Source organism: Primulina tabacum, chromosome 2 (assembly GCF_025594145.1).
Source record: "Primulina tabacum isolate GXHZ01 chromosome 2, ASM2559414v2, whole genome shotgun sequence".
Lineage (NCBI taxonomy): Eukaryota > Viridiplantae > Streptophyta > Magnoliopsida > Lamiales > Gesneriaceae > Primulina > Primulina tabacum.
In genome coordinates, this window is record NC_134551.1 from 9,389,740 (window position 1) to 9,412,489 (window position 22,750).

The 22,750-nt window shown below is 37.5% G+C and overlaps 2 protein-coding genes across 7 annotated transcripts; one reads left to right on the forward strand and one right to left on the reverse strand.

The window, feature by feature from the left end:
• Positions 1-8,562: 8,562 nt before the first annotated feature.
• Positions 8,563-11,604, forward strand: LOC142529912 (F-box protein At2g26850-like). Of its 4 annotated transcripts, none has more exons than XM_075635636.1 (6): positions 8,563-9,123; positions 9,205-9,321; positions 9,498-9,577; positions 9,778-9,950; positions 10,671-10,751; positions 11,405-11,604. In XM_075635636.1, the coding sequence occupies exons 1-6, from the start codon at positions 8,698-8,700 to the stop codon at positions 11,590-11,592; spliced, it is 1,065 nt and encodes a 354-aa protein (XP_075491751.1). In that variant the 5' UTR covers positions 8,563-8,697; the 3' UTR covers positions 11,593-11,604. The 4 variants fall into 4 exon arrangements, with proteins under 4 accessions (XP_075491751.1, XP_075491746.1, XP_075491731.1 ...); XM_075635631.1 differs by having other exon boundaries at positions 8,566-9,123; positions 9,492-9,577; XM_075635616.1 differs by having other exon boundaries at positions 8,567-9,321; positions 9,492-9,577.
• A 309-nt stretch (positions 11,605-11,913) lies between these two features.
• On the reverse strand, positions 11,914-15,471 carry LOC142529894 (uncharacterized). Of its 3 annotated transcripts, none has more exons than XM_075635588.1 (6): positions 15,085-15,471; positions 13,890-13,982; positions 13,383-13,616; positions 13,034-13,136; positions 12,438-12,667; positions 11,914-12,152 (listed from the first exon to the last, which is right to left on the reverse strand). In XM_075635588.1, exons 1-6 carry the CDS (start codon positions 15,405-15,407, stop codon positions 11,930-11,932), a joined length of 1,206 nt encoding a protein of 401 aa, XP_075491703.1. In that variant the 5' UTR covers positions 15,408-15,471; the 3' UTR covers positions 11,914-11,929. The 3 variants fall into 3 exon arrangements, with proteins under 3 accessions (XP_075491703.1, XP_075491711.1, XP_075491720.1); XM_075635596.1 differs by having other exon boundaries at positions 13,890-14,020; positions 15,085-15,223; XM_075635605.1 differs by lacking the exon at positions 15,085-15,471 and adding an exon at positions 14,924-15,061.
• Positions 15,472-22,750: the final 7,279 nt, after the last annotated feature.

Sequence of the window (22,750 nt, forward strand, 5' to 3'; positions counted from 1 at the left end):
TGCAGATTTTGAGTACTATCATATGCTTATGATGATGATTATGAGTTGAGACTTATGAATTGTTGATATATGTGAGAGTTGGATTGACCGGTATTGAGAAATTACGTCGTTATGCCGTCAAATGGTACCGAGGTCAAGTATTGAATTGGATATGTGTTGATTGAGATTAGAGATTGATAGAATATGTATCAACATTTTCATTTCAGATTTGATATTGTCAGTTTCGAGACTTCGACTACGACAGAAATTGTGTGACGAAAGGTATAATTCATGTTTTGTTTGGGGAAGACACAACTCAAATGAGATTCAATTTGAGTTTCCCAACCAAATCACATACTAGAATTGTTGTTTATCTTTTGATATGAACTTGATTTGTTTATAGATTTATATTCAAATCTCTTGATATGATGATGTCTTGTTTATAGATTTATATTCAAGCCTTTGAGATAGGAGAGTCATTGGCAGACTTGCCAAACTAGACGTTCGGTGGTATCGACGCTTCGGATCAGATTCACTCCGATTGTAGACATTCGATACAGACAGGGCCGAAGTCTAGGAATAAGACGTACAGTTACCCCGATTGGGAGGGTATGTAACAGACAGTGACGTCTTATTCACACCGGGATCCCTAGGGTAGAGTCGAGTTGAGTCAAGACATGATTTGATTTGAATTGCATGTTGATATAGATTGGTTTCATAGACTATGGAGCACATTGTTATTGCTTTCACGCATGATTTATGATTATGTATTAGCATGCATACATGTTTTATACTGGGATGTATTCTCACCGGAGTTTCCGGCTGTTGTTATGTCTGTATGTGTGCATAACAACAGGTGGGGCAGGATCTGGGCCACGACAGAGATGAGATCGAGATAGCGTGGTGACTACGGGCGCAGAAGATCACTAGTAGTTTGTACATTTGATATGTAATGTATTTAATTACTGGTTTGTAGAATATGGATAAAACAAGACATGTATATTATGCTTGTGTAATAAAATAAATACAGACCTTGTGCTTGTTTATAGACATTCGAATTAATGTTAAAAAGCAAAATTTTGACCCAAATTTTTTAATAAAGATCCGATTAATCCCGAAAAGAATTGAGTTAGAGCCCGGGTCCCCACAACAGGTGGTATCAGAGCCGTAGGTTCTGTAGACTGAGATAGAATAGAATGAGCGGGGTAGATCAGGTCTTATTCCTTGCTATTGATGTGTTAGCATGATTTATTGCTTTCCCTATTACATGTTGTATTGTTATCTGAATTGATTTACAACATGTACTTGTAAAGACTGAATCAGAGATATATGATCAGAGGAGGGCTGAGACAGATTGTATATAGATTGTGTACTAATCTGTTTGATAATCAGATATGCCGCCTAGAAGAATACCACAACCAGTTGCAGGTCAAGTGCCGGAACAGGGTAGTACGTCAGGTACTCAGATGGACGTTACTGCGACACCGATGGAGACTTTGTTGAAGAGGTTTCAATCATTCCATCCACCTACCTTGAAGGGCACGGAGAATGCAGTGGATTGTGAGAGCTGGCTAGACGATATAGAGATGTTGTTTGAATCTCTTGCTTATACCGACGAATGGAGAGTGAAGTTGATTGGGCATCAATTACAAGAAGTGGCAAAAAGTTGGTGGCTTACAACGAAACGAGCCCTGGAGCATAGAGATATCGATATTACTTGGAAAGTATTTAAAGATGAGTTTTATCAACGTTTCTTTCCAGTGTCGTATCGAAAAGACAAAGGGGCCGAATTTGCCAACTTGAGACATTGGCAGTGGAACATAGAAGAGTATGTTGCCAAGTTTTCTTCTTTGCTCCGATTTACGCCACACGTGGCAGGAAATGACGAAGCGGTCGCGGACCAGTTCATCAATGGTTTAAACCCTGATATTTTTACATTGGTGAACACGGGACGACCCAATACCTTTTCTGATGCACTGAACAGAGCAAAAGGAGCAGAGGCTGGCTTGATCAGGCAGCGAGGAGCTTCCTATAGTGCTCAGAGTCAGAGACCGCCACAGCCCGCCGTCCAGTTTCCACCACCTCCTCCTCGATTTGATAGAGGAAGCAGTAGTAGTGGCAAGAAGGATTTTTTGAAAGCTAAGGGTAAGCAGTTCAAGAGAGCAGAGAGCAGTTCGTCGAGCTCCAGCGGGCCACGACAGAGAGGTCCTGGCCAGAGTACAGATGTGACAGGCGGGTATTGCACTACTTGTGGAGGCCGACATGCCACAAAGCAGTGTCAGGGAGTGATGGGCAGATGTAACATATGTAAGCAACAGGGACATTTCTCCAGAGTCTGTCCTCAGAGAGGTGCACAGAGATTTCAGAGTGCAGGGTCATCAGCATCAGTGACTCAGCCCGAGAGGCAAGCTTCGTCTGTCCATTCTTTCCAGCCCACGCCTACACAGTCCCAACCTAGAGCCAGAGGTGGCCAGACAGTGAGCCAACCTCCCAGACAACAGGCTCAGGTGTTTGCATTGACGGAGGAGCAAGCCCAAGATGCACTAGACGATGTGATTGCAGGTAACTGTTTTTTTTTGCGGGTATCCTGCATATGTATTGATAGATACAGGTGCATCACATACATTCATATCAGAACATTTTGCATTGAAACATGCATTGCCTGTCGAGTCATTATCTACTGTAGTGTCTATTTCTTCTCCGTTGGGGAGTGGTTTGATATCTGTGACTTCAGTTAGACATTGTATACTGCAGTTTGAAGGGCATGAGATCGATTTAGACTGTGTTGTACTTGGCTTATCTGATTTTGATTGTATTGTCGGGATTGACATGTTAACTAAGTACAGAGCCACCGTAGACTGTTTTCACAAGATTGTCAGATTCAGACCTGAAATGACAGAAGAGTGGAAATTCTACTGTAAGGGTTCCAGATCTCGGATTCCCTTAGTATCTGCTTTGACTATGAGTAGATTGTTGCAAAAAGGAGCAGAGGGGTTCCTTATTTATTCTGTAGATCTACAGAAATCGAGCCCGGCATTGGCAGATTTGCCAGTAGTACGGGAGTTTGCAGATGTATTTCCTGACGAGATTCCAGGATTACCTCCAGCTCGAGAGGTAGATTTTAGCATTGATCTCATTCCAGGTACCGTTCCTATTTCGAAAGCTCCGTATAGGATGGCGCCGATAGAATTGAAATAATTGAAAGCACAGTTAGAAGATCTTCTAGCCAAGGGATATATCAGACACAGTGTATCTCCTTGGGGCGCTCCAGTGCTATTCGTGCGCAAGAAAGACGGTTCGATGAGATTGTGTATAGATTACCGGCAATTGAATAAAGCAACGGTAAAGAATAAATATCCATTGCCGCGTATCGACGATTTATTTGATCAGTTACAGGGATCATCTGTCTATTCCAAGATTGATTTGCGATCGGGATATCATCAACTCAGAGTTCGAGATGTTGATATACCGAAGACAGCATTCCGAACCAGGTATGGACACTACGAATTTATTGTCATGCCTTTTGGTTTAACGAATGCTCCGACGGTGTTTATGGGACTAATGAACCGTGTCTTTCAGAGGTACTTGGATGAGTTTGTGATTGTTTTTATTGATGATATTCTGGTGTATTCTAAGAATTTGACTGAGCATGCCAATCATTTGAGAATTGTGTTGCAAACATTGAGAAATGAAAGATTATATGCTAAACTGTCAAAGTGTGAGTTTTGGCTGAGACAAGTTGTCTTCTTGGGTCATATCATATCTGGAGACGGTATTTTTGTAGATCCGAGTAAAGTTGAAGCTGTGATCGGTTGGCCAAGATCGACTTCTGTGCCATAGATACGCAGTTTCATGGGTTTAGCAGGGTACCATCGACGATTCATTAAAGATTTCTCCAGTATTGCGAAGCCGATTACCCAGTTGACACAGAACAATGCGCCATTTGTGTGGTCTGAGGATTGTGAGTCTAGCTTCCTAGAGTTGAAGAAGAGGCTGACCAGTGCACCTGTCTTGATGATTCCTTCAGATACTGACGATTTCGTTGTATATTGCGATGCATCCCACAGAGGGCTAGGATGTGTTCTTATGCAGCGAGTTCATGTGATTGCTTATGCATCTAGACAGCTGAAGCCACACGAGATTCGATACCCCATTCATGATCTTGAATTAGCGGCTATCGTATTTGCATTGAAGATTTGACGTCACTATCTCTATGGCGAGAAATTTGAGATCTACTCTGATCATAAAAGCCTAAAATATTTGTTTTCTCAGTCAGAATTGAACATGAGACAGCGCAGATGGCTCGATTTGTTGAAAGACTTTGATTGCGAGATCAAATACTATCCAAGGAAGTCAAATGCAGCAGCGGATGCCTTGAGTCGAAGGGTTTGTGCTCTATCCTTGTCGACGATAGGTGTTACGAATATGATTGAAGACTGTTGTTTGTCTGGATTAGCATTTGATACAGGTAGTAGACCATTGCTACTTGCTTCAATTCAAATTGAGCCAGATTTGATTATGAAAATCAAGGAAGCCCAAAGAACCGATTCGAATATTCAGAAATCGATTGATATGGTCAGATCAGGACATCAGTCTGAATATCGGGTACATGATTATGTTCTGTATGTGAATAACCGTCTGGAAGTGCCAGATGTTGTAGAGTTGAAGCAACAGATTTTGTCAGAAGCGCACTGTAGTCGGTTTAGCATTCATCCTGGTGGCAGGAAAATGTACAACGATTTGAAGACACAATTCTGGTGGAAACAGATGAAGTCAGATATTGCAGAGTTTGTGTCTAAGTGCTTGAATTGCCAATAGGTAAAGGCCGAGAGAAAGAAGCCCGGAGGTCTACTTCAGAGTTTATCTATTCCTGAGTGGAAATGGGATCACATTTCCATGGATTTCGTGACGAAATTACCTCGATCATCCCGGGACTGTGATGCGATTTGGGTCATTATTGACAGATTAACCAAATCAGCGTGTTTTATTCCATACAGAATGGCATATCGACATGATCAGATGGCCGAGATATATGTCCGAGAAGTAGTCAGATTGCATGGTGTGCCAAAGTCTATCGTATCAGATCGTGATCCCCGATTCACTTCACACTTTTGGCACAGTTTGCAGCAGGCTTTAGGTACGACATTGCATCTGAGTACTGCCTATCATCCCCAGACAGATGGACAGTCAGAGCGGACTATCCAGACTTTAGAGGACATGTTGAGAGCTGTAGTGCTAGACTTTGGCAGGATTCACTACCGTTGTGTGAATTCTCGTACAACAACAGCTATCAAACGAGCATCGAGATGGCTCCGTTTGAAGTATTATATGGCAAGAAGTGCAGATCTCCTCTATATTGGGATGATATATCTGAGGTACCAGAACTTGGGCTTGATATGATCCGTGAGATGACAGAGAAAGTAAAGATAATTCAGAAGAGGATGAAGACGGCACAAGATAGGCAAGCCAAGTATGCCAATATCAGACGTAGACCACTAGTATTTGAACAGGGAGACAGAGTATTCTTAAAGATTTCTCCTTTCAGAGACATTGTCAGATTTGGCAAGCGTGAAAAATTGTCTCCTAGATACATCGGTCCTTACGAGATTCTCGAAAAGATTGGCGATCGAGCATATCGATTGGCTCTTCCTCCTTCTCTATCTGGGATACATGACGTTTTTCATGTATCGATGTTGCGGAAATATATGCCTGATGATTCTCATGTCATTCAGCCTGACGAAGCTGAGCTTGATCAGACTTTGAGTTATCTTGAACAACCGATACAGATTCTTGATCGGAAAGAGAAGCAGCTCAGGACGAAGACTATTCCGCTAGTGAAAGTCCAGTGGAGTCGTCATGGCATCGAGGAAGCGACTTGGGAGACAGAAGCAGATATGAGACAGAAACATCCCGAGTTATTTCGATAATGTAAGTATTTATTCAGTTTTGATTATATTGCCTCTTATACTTGCATTGATAGAATTACCCTCGATTTCGAGGACGAAATCATTTCTTAGAAGGGGAGAAATGTAAGGCTCGAGATTATTAGTCTTCATTGATGTGATATTCGAAGATATGAGAATGCATGATATGTCATGAGAAGCACTAAGTGAGATGGGAGTAGGAAAGACATGGAAAAAGATGAGAAAATATTCAGAATAGTTGTGAAGGACAGAACTGATGGCGCATATGCGCGAAGAAATGCGCGCATATGCGCGACACGTCCAGAGACATTGGCGCACATGCGCGAGATAAGGCGCGCATCTGCACGACACCTCCAGAATCTTTGGCGCACATGCGCGAGATGAAGCGCGCATATGCGCGAGGTGTTGAATTTGCCTTGGCCGAGACTAGTAGGTCTCGCGCATATGCGCGGGTAATGTCGCGCATATGCGCGAGACGTGTACTCCAAAGGATGAGCCATGTGTTCTTAGCCATGCAATATATATATTGATTTGCTTCATTCTTCCTCAATTCATCAGCAAGAACTGAACGAATCCAGAGAAAAAGCTTCACTTTTCTTATGCTCTTAAATTGTGATTTTGAAAGATTCATACATCCAAACTTTAATCCGATTTCGGTTTTGAGCTCCTCTCTTCAAGGGCTAAAAGAGGATGTAAGTATCTTTAAATTTCAACATGTTCTGAAATGTAAAAGTTGAGGAAAGATTGATATGATTGAAATTATATGTTCTTGAGATTATTGACATCGTAGAAACGCAACCGGATCGAAGAACGGACGTTGTATGCTATTGTAACTATTTTCCAGCATGTTAAGAGTTAAGTTATGCAGATTTTGAGTACTATCATATGCTTATAATGATGATTATGAGTTGAGACTTATGAATTGTTGATATATGTGAGAGTTGGATTGACCGGTATTGAGAAATTACGTCGTTATGCCGTCAAATGGTACCGAGGTCAAGTATTGAATTGGATATGTGTTGATTGAGATTAGAGATTGATAGAATATGTATCAACATTTCCATTTCAGATTTGATATTGACAGATTCGTCTTCGAGACTTCGACTACGACAGAAATTGTGTGACGAAAGGTATAATTCATGTTTTGTTTGGAGAAGACACAACTCAAATGAGATTCAATTTGAGTTTCCCAACCAAATCACATACTAGAATTGTTGTTTATCTTTTGATATGAACTTGATTTGTTTATAGATTTATATTCAAATCTCTTGATATGATGATGTCTTGTTTATAGATTTATATTCAAGCCTTTGAGATAGGAGAGTCATTGGCAGACTTGCCAAACTAGACGTTCGGTGGTATCGACGCTTCGGATCAGATTCACTCCGATTGTAGACATTCGATACAGACAGGGCCGAAGTCTAGGAATAAGACGTACAGTTACCCCGATTGGGAGGGTATGTAACAGACAGTGACGTCTTATTCACACCGGGATCCCTAGGGTAGAGTCGAGTTGAGTCAAGACATGATTTGATTTGAATTGCATGTTGATATAGATTGGTTTCATAGACTATGGAGCACATTGTTATTGCTTTCACGCATGATTTATGATTATGTATTAGCATGCATACATGTTTTATACTGGGATGTATTCTCACCGGAGTTTCCGGCTGTTGTTATGTCTGTATGTGTGCATAACAACAGGTGGGGCAGGATCTGGGTCACGACAGAGATGAGATCGAGATAGCGTGGTGACTACGGGCGCAGAAGATCACTAGTAGTTTGTACATTTGATATGTAATGTATTTAATTACTGGTTTGTAGAATATGGATAAAACAAGACATGTATATTATGTTTGTGTAATAAAATAAATACAGACCTTGTGCTTGTTTATAGACATTCGAATTAATGTTAAAAAGCAAAATTTTGACCCACATTTTTTAATAAAGATCCGATTAATCCCGAAAAGAATTAAGTTAAAGCCCGGGTCCTCAAATTTTTGAAATGTAAATGAAGATTTGATCTTCGTAGATCCCGAACCCGAAAAAGCAAGGATATGGTTGGAGCATAAGAGCGGAGATAGAATTTGGAAGCCAAAATAAAAATGACAAACTCGTACATTCCCGGTTGCCATACCTACTTGTTATCGCCAAGAGTTTTGATAGATTTGGCCTAGATTTTTTTAACATTTTTAATCATACCTAAGTAAACTAGCTTTAAGTATTAAATTTTTAATTTTATTTAAAAAAAATTAAGAAACATTAGTTAATTAAATATTTTTATTTCATTTAATTTTTAACTCAGATTTAAAAAAAAAATTAAAATATAAATAATTATATTACCATTCAAATGGTGTAAATGAAATTAGAGGTGACAAGGAAAAAGTAAAATGACGAGATTTACATTATTACTAAGAATTATAATGTAGATTCCAATGGTTGTGGCAATTCAATGAGTTTAGGTGCCGAATCATTTAAGGAGGAGCAAATGAACAATGGTTTCTTGTTCAGGGCGTTGTAACCCCCAACAATCAAAACTTGTAGTTTTGGTTGTCCGTACGTCCCTTTCTCCGTTAAAATACATAAATAAATAGATTTACAAGTTTGTATCCCACTCGATGACTCCGTCAATTTATCCAAATAAATCTAGAAATAAACAATAATCGAAAGTAATAGTATCGTCCTCTGTTTCTACATTTTTCATGCAGATTCCCATATGCTAAATGAGCTTTTCTTGATCTCTGCAGCTGTTTCGACATGTGAACTGGCATCCTTTTGGCTAAACTGACTTAAAATGCTGCTTTTCTTGATTTCTTGCTTCTCTTTTCTTCTCCTTTCAAAGGTTGGATCGAGATTATGGGCATTTCCCTCGTTTTTATTCTGCATTTTTGTGCCATTATTTACCAAAGGAATGTTTTTTACCCCTTCTTTTGAAATCCCTAGAATGTTTCCATACACCCACAAGAATATGAGGCCAAAAAGAGAGATTCTTGAAGAGACAAGAGAGTTCTCTTTACTGGATTTGCCTGATTTGGTTTTAGACTCCATTCTTGACAAGCTTGATCCTTCTGAACTGTGTAGCATGGCAAGGGTTTGCTATTTTTTGAGAGAAAAATGCACAAGTGACCATTTTTGGGCGAAGCATTTTAAGCAGAAATGGGGTGGAGTTGTTGGGGATTCTTTCTACAGAGAATGGCAATGCTATGTTGCTTCAAGAAGGGTACCTAGATTCTTGAATTCTAGAGTCCAGAAAGGAGGTTTTTTGCAGTTCTTTTATGGCATTTTCTTGAAAAAACTGCAGATGAAGGAAAGGGATTGTGTTTCAAGATGCTTTTTACCAGTAAATTCAGTTATGTCTTGTTATCTTGCTCTTGAAACTGGAAGGTTTTGGTTCCCAGCGCAGGTCTTTAATCGAGAGGTAATTTTTTGTGTGTTTGAGTAAGTTGTGTGCATTCTCGATACTGTGGAAATTGTTATAGCAAAACGTGATTGGTTTTTTTGTAGTTTGCGATAGGAGAGGTGATTATGTGGATGGTCCAAAGTTATATTTTTCTACATTTAATTTATGATTTCTTGATTTTTTTGAAGGTGCAGAATGGGCATATTGGATTTGTGCTTTCATGCTATGATGCAAAGCTAAGCTATGACTCCACAAGTGACAATTTTGTTGCCAGGTATGCCTAAAGATTGCCCTTCCAAGCAGTGTGGAAGCAACTAATGCTCTTAAGTTTCTGGGAGGGTGCCAATGTGGCAAAACCATCGAAACCTGATGTTTGGATACAATATAGTTCCAAATCTTTGAACTATGTTACCACTGTCGAATTTGAGAGCACTTGGAACTATTTTTGGATTTAGCAATAAATTGATATTGTAGGTATCCATCACATGGGAAGAGTATGATAGAGGAAGACATAGAGTGGGATAGGATAAGAGCACCAAGTGTTGATACTCCTGCGAATGCTACTCATGTCTCTACATGTTTAGATGAACTTAAACCGGATGATCATGTTGAGATTCAGTGGAGAAGAAGCAAAGAGTTCCCTTATGGTAATTCTTTTCATTCAAGTTAAATTTCCTTGGTTTTCTGTCCCATTTTTGTGTGTGGAAATTTTAAGTAATATGAAATCAATGTTGAAATTTAGTTGAGAAGGCAATTAACGAGACATTTCTTAAGATCACGTTTATTTTTATGCGAAACAGAAAATCGTTTTCACCCTCGAATCTATGAGGAAGGAATAGGAAATTCGTTTGTAAAATTTGTTTTTTAAATAATACTTTTAATCTACTCGAAAAACCAAGCAAGCCCATATATTTGAGACGAAAGGAGTATAATGGTTCTTTTATTTCATCCGTTTGATCAATTTACAACTTTATTACATGGATCATCCTCTCCTTGTGGATCATTGACCCAAATATGTCGAGTCCAAGTTCGATCCCATATGATAAATTTTTAAGACAGAAGTGTCATGGAATACACCCTGAGAGTAATACGTTCAGGCTAGTTTGAACTTAATTACTGGAATGGCCGAGTCGGTCGACCTATTTAACAAGAAGATTCAAAATTCTTGGAGGGCCAATCTTGCTGTCAACCTTTAATGGAATATAATTTCCTTATAGTACCTGTGGTTTGCAGAAAACAATAAAGGTGTGGAAATTTTAACATGGGATTTTTGAAAATGTGACATCCCTACTGTATTAATTAATGGAGCATTTGTATGTATTGTATTTTATTTTTATTTTTTATTTTTTATTTATGAACATTCACAGGTTGGTGGTATGGAGTTGTTGGCCATATTGAATCCTGCACTGCTTACAATAATGAATCTCATTGCCAATGTCACATCAATGGTAGTAACCTCACACTTCTTGCTTGTAGCTCTTTTTTTGTCTTCTTTTCATATACTTTTTTCTCTTCAAAAATGGAATAATTTATCCTCCATATTTCCATTTCTTCCTTTCATTTGTTTTTGTCCCACCCTTCTGTGTATCTATCTATTCAACGACATGGCTCTGTAAAATCTTTTCCCCAGAACTCCAATGAACCAAATGATGTGCATATATAACTAACATTTTACAGAAAATCGATGTGGTTAACTTGCAAAAATCAGCTTTTGTTCAGTTATAAATCAATGCTATAAGAGGAATATTCGGAACTGGAAGAAATTATACACAAGATAGGAAATTAATAGAAGAAAACCCATACTCGATTAGTCCTCACGTGGCGGTGATGAAGTGGTCCATTGGTCCACTTTGCTTAGCCATTGGTTGGACAAATGTGCATTCAATAATGATGGGTCCACTGTAATTTTGAGCCACAATTGATGCATAAAAATATTTTATATCTGCACTAAGAAATGATCAATTAAATGTATTTTGGATGGAACAAAAGTGTATTATGCATCAACTTTAGAAAAAATTTCATTTGAAATATGTCTTGCTAATTGTGTTGCCATGTACATACTGTATGATATGGCGATTTCATGATGATCTTGTTTCTGCAGATATCGTGATTCTAGAGTTCAAGCAATATAGTGTTGAATCGCAATGGAGGAAAGTGTCGATTTTCAGGAAAGATCATACCGAGACAGGCGATGAGGCGGTTGGGTTTTATGGTGGAATTAGGAAGGTTTACAAGAAGGAAGAGATTGAAAGTTGGAGACACCTTTGGCCGGATTGCACCTTGGAATAACGATATATTTTAGACTAGTTTAGAATGTAAAATTCGGGTACTTTAGGATAGGTGGCGGGCCACAGATTTATCGATCGCAGGGGTGATTCATGAATTTATATGAGCTTTTAAGAAATTTAATTATTAAATTTCAATTTCTTTTTCGACTGAAGAGTGTGCCATCCTAGAAGTACGCCATCTTTGCCTTCTAAGTCATGATTTACAAAGAATTGCCGTATCACTATGTTTTTTTTGATCATCTATAGCAGTAGAAACCTCCTTACAATGTGGGGTGAAACGTGGAGCCGGGCAAGAGCACACAAATCAGAGAAAATCCGTAATCAGCTAACTCAGTGAATCAGCATTCCTCTCCATCCTTTGTATAAACAGGAATTTGCCACATCTTTGTGTTCTTTTTCGGATCATCTGTGAGGCTGAGATCTGAATCGTCTTCTTTATATGTTTTAATGTTCATTTTAGCTCCCATTAGGACAAGCCTTTCCACCATGAATAATTGGTAATTGTTCTCGATCAATGGATCTAAAAGGCTGCTATAGTTTGATGAATAGGCCAATTTGTACCTGTTGATAGATGACACAAGAATCAAGATTGTAAAACAGAAGTGCTTACGTTTATACAAGTCCGAGTTTGTGTATAGAGGAGTTTAACTTGAAAAAACCACTTGATCAATTAAGTACGACATTTTTTAAAGGCTTTTTTTAAAAAAGGTCGAGTAGTTTTGCCTTAGTATGTGATGGTGGTTTTTTTTTTTTTTTTTTTTTTTCGGAGCAAGTTGAAGAACAAGTTTTAAAACCATAATTTTTGAATTCTGAGTTTCACATTTTAAAGTGTTTCAAGCAACAAACCTCACAGCCAAAGGTGAAAAAAAGCCTGCAGTCCTTACATTCGAAGCGATGAAAAGGGTTCGTCCAACAGGAACCCATTTCGCTATTCGACAAAGGATAAATTCAGGACGTGTATCTCTGTCGATGTGAGGATGTAAGGTCCTCTCAATCCCAAATCTATCCTTTCTAGTTTTCAATATGTCACCTCGGCGAACATGGATAGCTTCGTAGTCTCCAAGAAGGGACTTGATCTGCATGAACATGCATCCGAAGTTGATAGCATGAAGCATAATACATCTTAATAGTAAAATCACCAGACAAAAATGTAAATAACTGCAACATAACTAGCAGAGTCGTAACATCCTGATTGTAACTGAAAAATGGCTTTATTGACAGCATAACATAATCTCAGTCATGAAAAAGGTTTTCCAGTATCTAGCTACCAATATTACTTACATATATCTTGATTTATTTTCATCTGGGATAAGCAATTTTTCTCGCAATATCTGGCACATCTTATGATCTTTCTTCAACATTTTCCCACTTCAATAGATAATGAAAGAAATTGGCGTCCACAAAAGTTGATGGACAGCAAAAGCACTAAGACGTTTAATTACCTTTTCTGCTGCATCTCGTAGCTTTTTTGCTGCCATTGAAGGAAGAAATGAATATGGCAATAAAACAGAGCTATGATTATTCCGATCCTTGCACTCCATGAACCTGAATGAGTATCATGATTAATACCTACACGAAAGCTATCAAGATTCAAGAACTGATCTAGTAATGAAGGAAACATCGGTTGATGCCACACAAAATATTTCCAATATGGAATGAAAATTTGAGTTTTATAGCTGATCAAGCCCTTGTCAATTTAGTTAGTCAAAGGAAAAAAAATTATGAATACTCAGGGCCGAACAACAGGAAAAGAAGAATGTAGATAGATGAAACTATAAAGAGCAAACTTGCCATGATAGAGGATTTGCAGATCGATTTACAAGCAAAAGATTTGAATACAAACTTTTGTCTCTGAGATCAGTCCGGCTGACTCCTTGCACGTGTGTTATCCCTCTAGAACCCAATTTCATGCTTTTTGCAAGGACATCATGCCAAGATGTTGAATTATCCAAAATCACAGGTACTGTAACCGATATGAGATCCAAATCATACAAAGAATCCATAGCACATGTGTTAGCATCCCACCTAGCAAACAGAAACAAATCATTTAAAACAGCCAGTGGCAGCTATAAACCAATGCAAGCCCTTGTATTTTCGCTACCTCATTCAACAGATTTAGTCAATTGCTTTTCAGAGAGTGGAAAATATAAAATGCATCCAATTAAGAAATTCCTAATCAGTCCCATGAATAATATTTTGAATCCATATTACTCGAACAAAATCTGATCAAATGACCTAAGAACATTATCAGCGGACAATCTCCACTTCAAAGCTGTAGCGGAATAGGAAAAAACTCACTGGTCCTCCACAACCATATTTCTAGACTGGTGAAGTATCCCTTTCTTGTTGTGTGTTGGATTTATACACATCCTAGAAGGAATCACAAAAGTCCTGCAACCAGGAGTAGAAGCGGGCACAGATAAATAATTCTGCAAAAACATAAAGCAAGTCTCAAGCTCAAGATACTTCAAATTGAGTAACTTAAAATTGAAATATGCATGTCAGTTCGCAGCAAGTTGTATACAATCTAACTCTTACACTCGTGATGACCTAATGTCTGACACTGAGATATGTATCTTAACAAACCATGACCTTTGTCCAAGGCATTTCATTAGGTCTAAAAAACAAATGGGGGACATGAGCCAAAATTGCTAATTTTCTGGTTTCCAAAGCACAAATTCACAGCCAACTGAGGATAATGGATTAACTTGAAAATCGTAAATACAACAACATTAGAATATAACATAGATTTCTAACATCAAACCAAGTTCAATGATTTAATTACCCTTCAAAGCATCCTTCCATTCAATCCCAGATCAAAATTCAGATTTTCACGTTGCCGGATTTGCAGAAAAAATAGTCATATTTGTCGCTTTCTGTGATGCCATGTTTCATACGGAGGCTTATTTGGAACAGTGCAGAATCCGAGGAACAATTGAGTGCATAAGAATGAGTGATACCCCCAGTATGGCAGTACATGACACAATATGGTATTCTGTAACAGCGAACTTATAAGCACAAACAAATAACTCGAATAACTACACAAAATGTTCAGTTCCCCTGATATTTTCAAGCTGAATCTTCTTATCCCAAGGGATATTTGAAATCTTAACTATGAATCAGAAGAACATTTATGCTTAAAAGGAGAACCATAACATCAATTTCACAATTCTCAGAAGAAAAACAGGAGGCTGTCCATTACAAAGAAACAATGAAACTCCGGACTTAGATTCGCCCTTTGAACAAGCATAACAGATATTTAAATGCACTAACAAATAAAAATTCCAAAGAATTGGCAAATATATCCCAAGTTTCACAGCATCCCTACCGACCTACGATGAAGTTTCAAGCGCTATTACCAATTACTTAAGCAAAACAATCAGAAAAATTATAATCTGCTACAATACCCACCTTTCAAAATAACAAAAGATTCAATCTTGGCGCCAGATATACATAGAAAAATAATGAAGGGATATACAATTACATTACATACCTTTTCAGAAACAAGGCTTCTTCAATTGCACACCTCAGACTGGATTCCTGATGACCCAAACCCGCACAAGTCTCGCAGTGTTTTCCAGGGCAATCAATTCTGCTTCCCCAATACAAGTATTTATCGAGCATATTGCGACGATCCCTGGGGTCATTTACAATGTTCTGCGAGCTTCTTGAAGAGGAGAAGGAGAATCCATTAGTGGAGATTAGAGATGAAGCAAGGTACAACAACGCAATGCATGCAATTGAAGCTGTGAATATGAGTATTGGAGATCTGGGCTTTGTTGATTTTACTTTTTGATGGCTTCTTTGGATCGCCATGGGAGGAGTTGAGGGGTTTTATGAGCATTTTCAATTTGTTGCGGAAGGAAATAGATTTCCTTTGTATTTTTATTTGTATAATTATCTCACTACGCGTATAATATGATTAAAAATTAGTTAATAATTAATATGAAAAATTTTGGCTATTTTTTTTTTTTTAAATATCTTTTATACTTTTGTATGTACTTGGATGGGATTTGTCATGCTTTTAAAAAAACTAAGTTAAAAATTAGTGTTTTTTCCAAAAGTCTAAATTGTGAGCTTTTAAGATTTTAAAAAATAGGATATCTCTTACTAGATGGTCGAGTCAATCTGGTACATATTTGTAATAAAAAATAATATTATTGACATAAAAAATAATATTTTTTCATAAATTAGATAGAGTCGGAAATCAGTCTCACAAAATTGACATTTGAGATCGCACGAAGTATGTGACTCATGAGGAGAAAACTGCATAGCATGTTAATATTGTCTATCTGGATAGCCCAGTCAAGTGAATATAAAGGAAAAAAAATTTGTTGTTTTTTTAAGTATAGTGTGGAGAATTAGACATCCAATATTAGAAGATCAAAATTTAAAATTTTGTATCTAAAAACTATGATAGACATTATTTTTTTGGGCTGGGCCGTAGCTGGCTCCGCCCATGGCCTCTACTAACCTCGAGATATTAGGTTTGAAAAACGTGGCATTCTTGTATGGGCTTGCCGTATGAGGTTACTGAGCCAAATTGGGCCTTCTGATTATGGAATGACCTAATAATAATGATATTTTTAGTAAAAATATTTATTTTCGTATAATAATATCAAATGTGTGTATATAGAATACATATAGTTTAAAAATAATACATGTATCGCAAATATAAAATGAGTATATCTCTTGTGATATGATATCACGGATTTTTATTCGTAAAATCAGTCAACTCTGCTCATATTTATAATATAAAATAATATTTTTTCATGGATGATCCAAATAGAATTCTGTTTCACAAAATAGACTCTGAGACCGTCTCACAAGAGTTTTTGTGATATAAAATATGTACAAGAATGAATTTTTCAGATTAAATTACTAAAAATTTCAATGAAACCAAAGTTTTTTTTATCGACTAAAACCGATTTGTTAGACTTAATTTTATTGTGGTGATGAGAGTCAAAAACAATAGGTCGCAAGTTCTTGTATACATTAACAGAAGCAGTACTCTTCAAGTACTTAAACGGGTTAGAAAATCAGAAGCATCACTTAGTTTTAAGAGCAGGACTTAGCTTAAGCAGAAATAACTTAACTTCTTTACTTGATCGTTACAATCTTAAATGTTACCATTACTTTACCTAGTACTAGTATTTATTGCACCATTAATATTTTACAAAGACATTTAACGCTCCTTACTAGTTTTGGTATGTAACAAGACTGATTACTCTGAAAGCTTTCTGCAGTACCCTTTTTAGGTATTAAAGGTGATTTTACTCACGAGCCTCAGAAGCTGTTTTTTATTATAGAAGTTGGACTAATAGATTTCTATATATGTACATGTCAATCCTTTATAGAAAATAACGTTATTATTATTATCAATGCAACGATTATTCCAAAGTGAATTTTGAGCTATCATCTACTACTTATCTTCAAGCTCAATATACAGAAAAGCAGCACACGCTTCATTATCCATATTCGATCTTCTGAGATCACTTTGTGCTGACTGTTTCATAAATCTCTTCAAGTTAAACAATTTACTATATTTTATTGAGAAGAGTTTGTAATCTGAAAAAGAGTGTTTTCCATAACTTTGTTGTATTCATTTTACCGAGTTGTATAACTAAGAATTTCAGTACACTAAGGGCAAGTCCTACTGAAGTGGGTGTGTACAAGTATTGTACTGTAATATCCAAAGTCTTTTAGTGAGACCTTCTGGAAACAGAAGAATGGGAGATGTAGAAGATTTTATCTTCGAACTTCTAGAAACAACCACTGTTCAACTGCCTATTATTTTATTATTTCTCATCGTACTTCATTGGATCGTTTCCGCACTTATTATTGTGATCTACTGGACTTACATTCGAACAAGATCAGCTACAATCTCTAACAGGATTCTAGCACCTTTTGCAAAATCATCCAACAAAGGAAAGAGTTTATTCACCCCCCTCTAAACTCCTTATCGATCCCCAACAAGTGGTATCAGAGCAGATTTTTCTTGTTCTAAATATTTACAACAGATATGGCACATTTCAGCAAAGTACCCATGTTTTCAAAAGAAGATTTCGATGACTGGAAGATCCGGATGCAAGCTCATTTTGCAGCTCAAGACGATGACATGTGGTTTGTCATCACATATGGTCCACTGAAGATTTTAAACCCTAACACTGCTATTGCTGTCACTGAGGGAGCACCTCAGATGGTTGAGAAGCACATAAGTGAATGGACTGACGAGGACAAAAAGAAAGCCAATCTAGACAATGTTGCGAAGGACATTCTCTACAAAACGCTTGATAAGAACAACTTTAGTAAGATAAATAATTGTTCTACCGCAAAAGGGATTTGGGAAAAAATCATCCAAATATGTGAAGGAAATGAACAGATAAAGGAGAATAAGTTGTATGTAGCAATGTAGAAATTTGAAAATCTCAAAATGAAAGTTGGAGAAACTCTGAATGAGTTTGATGAACGCTTCAGCAGTTTGGTTAATGAGCTAGCAATTATAGGGAAAGAATATGGCAACAGAGAAATAGCACTCAAAGTTTTGAGAGCTTTACCCAGAGAATGGGATGTAAAAACTATGGCTATGAGATTATCTAAAGATCTGAACAAGTTAGAACTACACAACTTGTTTGCAGACTTAAAAGCCTATGAGTTTGAACTGGAAGTGAGAAGTGGAGAAGAACCCTCATCAAATCCACCTACCAATGCTCTTACTGCTACTGCTACTGCTACTGCTACTGCTACAGTTATTCCAAGTGCATCACCTGATATTGTCATTGAAAGCACATCTGAAAGGACCGCTGAACAGATCAATAACGATGCAATGTTTTTATTTGTGAAAAAATTTTCCAGATTTATGAAGAAGAATCATCGAGCTTATCAGGGTCCTAACCGAAACTCTAAGAAGGATTCACCACCTGGTGACATGGCGTGTTTCAACTGTGGAAAAGTCGGGCATTTCATCGTTGATGATCCAAAGCCAAAGAAGGATGATCTAAAAAAATAGAATACAGGAGGAATGACATGAAATCCAGAAGAGACTGCAAGGCGATGATTGCAGAAGAAAGAAAATCAAAATGGGCGGATTCTAGTTCTGAATCTTCCGACTCAGAAAGTCATTCCAGTGATAGCGATGCAGAAGATATGAAATGTCTCATGGCAGACACTGAATCAACCTCGACATCTGGAGAGGTATTTGACTTTGACTCTAATGAATTTACACGAACTAATTTGGTTAAAGCACTGCATGACATCGTAGAAGAGTACTCAAGACTTTCTCAATTATTCGAGAAAGTTAAAATTGAAAATCAAAACTTAAAGGATCAAATCAGTAAGTTCACTTTCTTGCAAGAGAACATCTGTAGTAATCTAAAAGTTGAAATAAGTAAGTTGAAGACTAAGAATGACAGAGTAAATGCAGATTACCAGACAATGAGGTCTGAGAATCAGAAGCTATCGGTTCTGATAAATGCATGGAACAAGCCTTCTGTTTCATTATAGAAGATGCAAGAATTACAGAAGCAATCTGGAGACAGGAGTGGTCTCGGATTTAGTAATAATGAAAGCATTTCCGAAACAAGTACTAAGCCAGAAGTGGATACAAGCAAAGGGAAATATATTCATTTTGTTAAATCCAGTGTGGTATATGAACCAGTAGTACCAATTGTTCGAGTTGAAAGGTTTGTAGATCAGACGAACAGAAGAAAGCATTATGGTCTGGGTTATGTTGAACCTAAGGGAAGAGTCCACCAGAGTTTTGAATCCAGCAGAAGATTCAACTCAGGAGGACAATCCTCTATGAAGGTTAGAAACAACCAATACTATAATTCTAGACCTGTTCAGAAGAGATACAGGCCAGACAACAAAAACAGAAGGGAAGAACAACATTCTAAGATGCATTCTGTTAAAGATAACAGACCTTCTGTTGCACACACTTCTGTGGATACACGAAGTACAAGGTCACCTATAATTGTACAAATGTGGATTCCTAAAGAACTGATAAGGCTCGGACCCAAATAGATTGGGTACCAGTTACTAAAACTTGTGCTTGCAGGAGCAGGAGAAGAAAACCAAGATCAGCAGCTCCACATGGTATCTGAACAGTGGATGTTCAAGATATATGACTGGACAAAAGAGTCTACTCTCAGAAATAATGAGTGTACTGGACCAAAGATAACTTTTGGGGACAACTCAAAAGGTAAAACCATGGGTAAGGGTAAGATTATCCATGGTAACATTACTATAAATGACGTGCTCTTGGTTGAAAATATTTGTTATAATTTAATCATTATTAGTAAACTGTGTGATAATGGTTATTCAATAGCTTTTCAGAAGCACACATGCACAGTTAAAGATGCTGATGAGTCTACTGTATTAAGGGAAAAAGAGAAGGCAATCCTTACAAAGTATCTTGGAACATAGATCATGTAAATGTTCCTACATGTTTAGTTGCCTCCCTAAGTGATAAACACTGGCTATGGCACAAGAAATTGAATCACCTGAACTTCAAGTCAATTAATTATCTCAAGAAGCAGAACATAGTTGATGGTTTACCTAATATTAATTTCGTTAAGAATCATGTATGTTCTGCATGTCAACTTGGCAAACAAGTGAGATCTAGCTTCAAGAATAAAGGTAGTAAATCAACTTCAAGGTGTTTAGAATTATTTCATATGAATTTATTTGGTCCAATCCCTATCATGAGCTTAGGGGAAATGAAGTATACACTTGTTGTTGTTGATGACTTTTCTAGATTTACTTGGGTGATATTTCTTGTTGGAAAAGATCAAACCAGTAGCCTCCTGATCAAGCTTCTGAAAAAGATCCAAAATGAAAAATCAGTTTCTATCATCAAAATCAGAAGTGATCGGAGTACTGAATTTACTAACAAGATTCTTGAGTTATATTTGGATGAACAGGGTATTCATCATGAATATTCAGCTGCCAGAACACCTCAACAAAATGGAGTAGCTGAGAGGAGAAACAGAACTCTTAAAGAAGCTGCTAGAACAATGCTAGCAGATGCATACATCTCTCAGCGCTTCTGGGCAGAAGCAACCGATACAGCGTGTTTCACACAAAACAGAACTATGATCAACAAGAGACACAATCTGTAGAACCCGTTAAACCAGATTACGTATAAGTCATGCATAATTACTATTATTTAAATTAAAATGATTTCTTTTATATTTAAAGCATTTTAAATTTTATTAAGTCATGAGCATTTATTTTAAATCGCAGTAGTTTAATTATTATCTTTTCAGTTAAATAAGCGAGGCCGGACCGGAGTTAGAGTATTGAGAAAAAAATTTAATGATAAGAAAATATCCCTAGAATTTATTTAAGATAGAGAATAATTTATTTTAATGAACAAGAATGTTCAGGGATTTAATTAATTAATTAGAGATAAATAGTAAATAAGTTCATTTATGTCCAATAATTTAATTGGAGGCCTAAATTAAAATATGTGACCAATTGAGATAAGTTAATCTAGGCTTATTTTATTTAATAAAGTATAACTTAACATGTTAGTAATTTACTTTAAGGAATTAGCCATGCATGCAAGATACTGTCTATCCTAAATTTAATTATTGATTCACTAAAATACATAATAAGTTTGTAAAACTTTAAAGATTTAAATTCAATAATTTAGCAATATTTCACCCCATTTATCTAGCAATTTTCGGCCACCTCATAGGAGATTTGATATTTATTTGGCAACTCATCATTTTGATTCTTTCCTTAATCTTTTCTTGGAGATAATTCCCTCACCATTTAATCTTCAATAATTAACAATTAAGCAATTTTCTCCCTTGTTTTATCTAGCAAAAATCGGCCCTCTCACTCCCTCAATCAAATGATATCAAATCATTTCCTTATCCCTCAACTCTAGGATAGAAAAGATTTGATCTTGCCATTTAATCTCTCATCTATTTTGCAACCTTCCCATTCATTTCCTAGACATTTCCCTCACCATTTCCACCGAAAATTTCAGAGCATTTTCAGAGAGAAAACTAGTAAGAATAGCAACTCCGTCTCCGCCGCGCCGCGTCGTCGTATTGATTCGTTTTCGTTTCAAACAAATCCAAGGCATGTTTATATTATCCCTTGCTCTTCAATCAAGTCATATACATATTTTTAAACCATATTATGTTCATAGTTCATTCAGCAAAACCGAAATCATGGTAGCAATTTTCGAAAATCATGTGCATATTTTTTTGGCTCTCACTTGTTCTTCACGGTTTTGGAGCGTTTTTGTGATTGCAGGGGTTGGCTTGATTCCAGGCATTCAAGGCTGCATCTAGACGTGTACTGGGATGTGTTAGGGAGGTGCTGGTCCATCGGTTTGAGTCCCCTCGCCAAAATCAAGACGAAATGGACAGCAACTCCTATAGTGCAATTTTTTGTGTTTCGATTTCCTGTTGGGTGTCTAAGGGAGAGTTCGGACCTTGGCTGCCCTAGGGGCTGTAGCCATGGTTAGAACCCCTCATTGACATGTCTAGGACGCGACCAAGATGACCTTTCATGGCTTGGTTCACGTTCCCATCGGTTTTTAAAACAAACAAGAACAGCGCCTCATCGGTTTTTTTCAATTTCTGATTTTTGCTGTGTGAGTTGTCTTTTGGTTTGTGGTGTTAGGTGGGTTGTGGTTGGCTTATAGCCCTTAGCCATGACTCATACAATACCTTAGAATGTCTAGCATGGACCATGGTTAACCTTATAACCATTGGATCCTTCATTTGACAGCAAAATAAGCTACACCCCCCCCCCCCCCCCACGGTTCAGCATGTGTTCTCGGGTGGGGCTTCGAGTTTGTCGTAGGTGTTGGCTTGGATTGTGGTTGGCCTAGGGCCCTTAGCCATGGTTAAAATCACACCTTAAGATGTTGGTAAGAGGCTCTGGTCAGTGGCTCAAACCCCAATGGCCGATAGTCTCGAAAACGAAACACGAAAGCACAAGAGCTGCTGCTGTATATTATTGGACAGCAGGTTTGGCTTCGGTTCAGAGGTGTCGTTTGAGTTCTCGGTTGGGTTTTAGCCTATGGTCTTGGACTGGACAGTACCTTATTGAGATAGGAAGGTCATGTTTTTAGCCGTTTGTGATTTGGTTAAGTTTAGAGGTCGTACGAGAATTTACAGTGCGATGTGCCAAAGTGA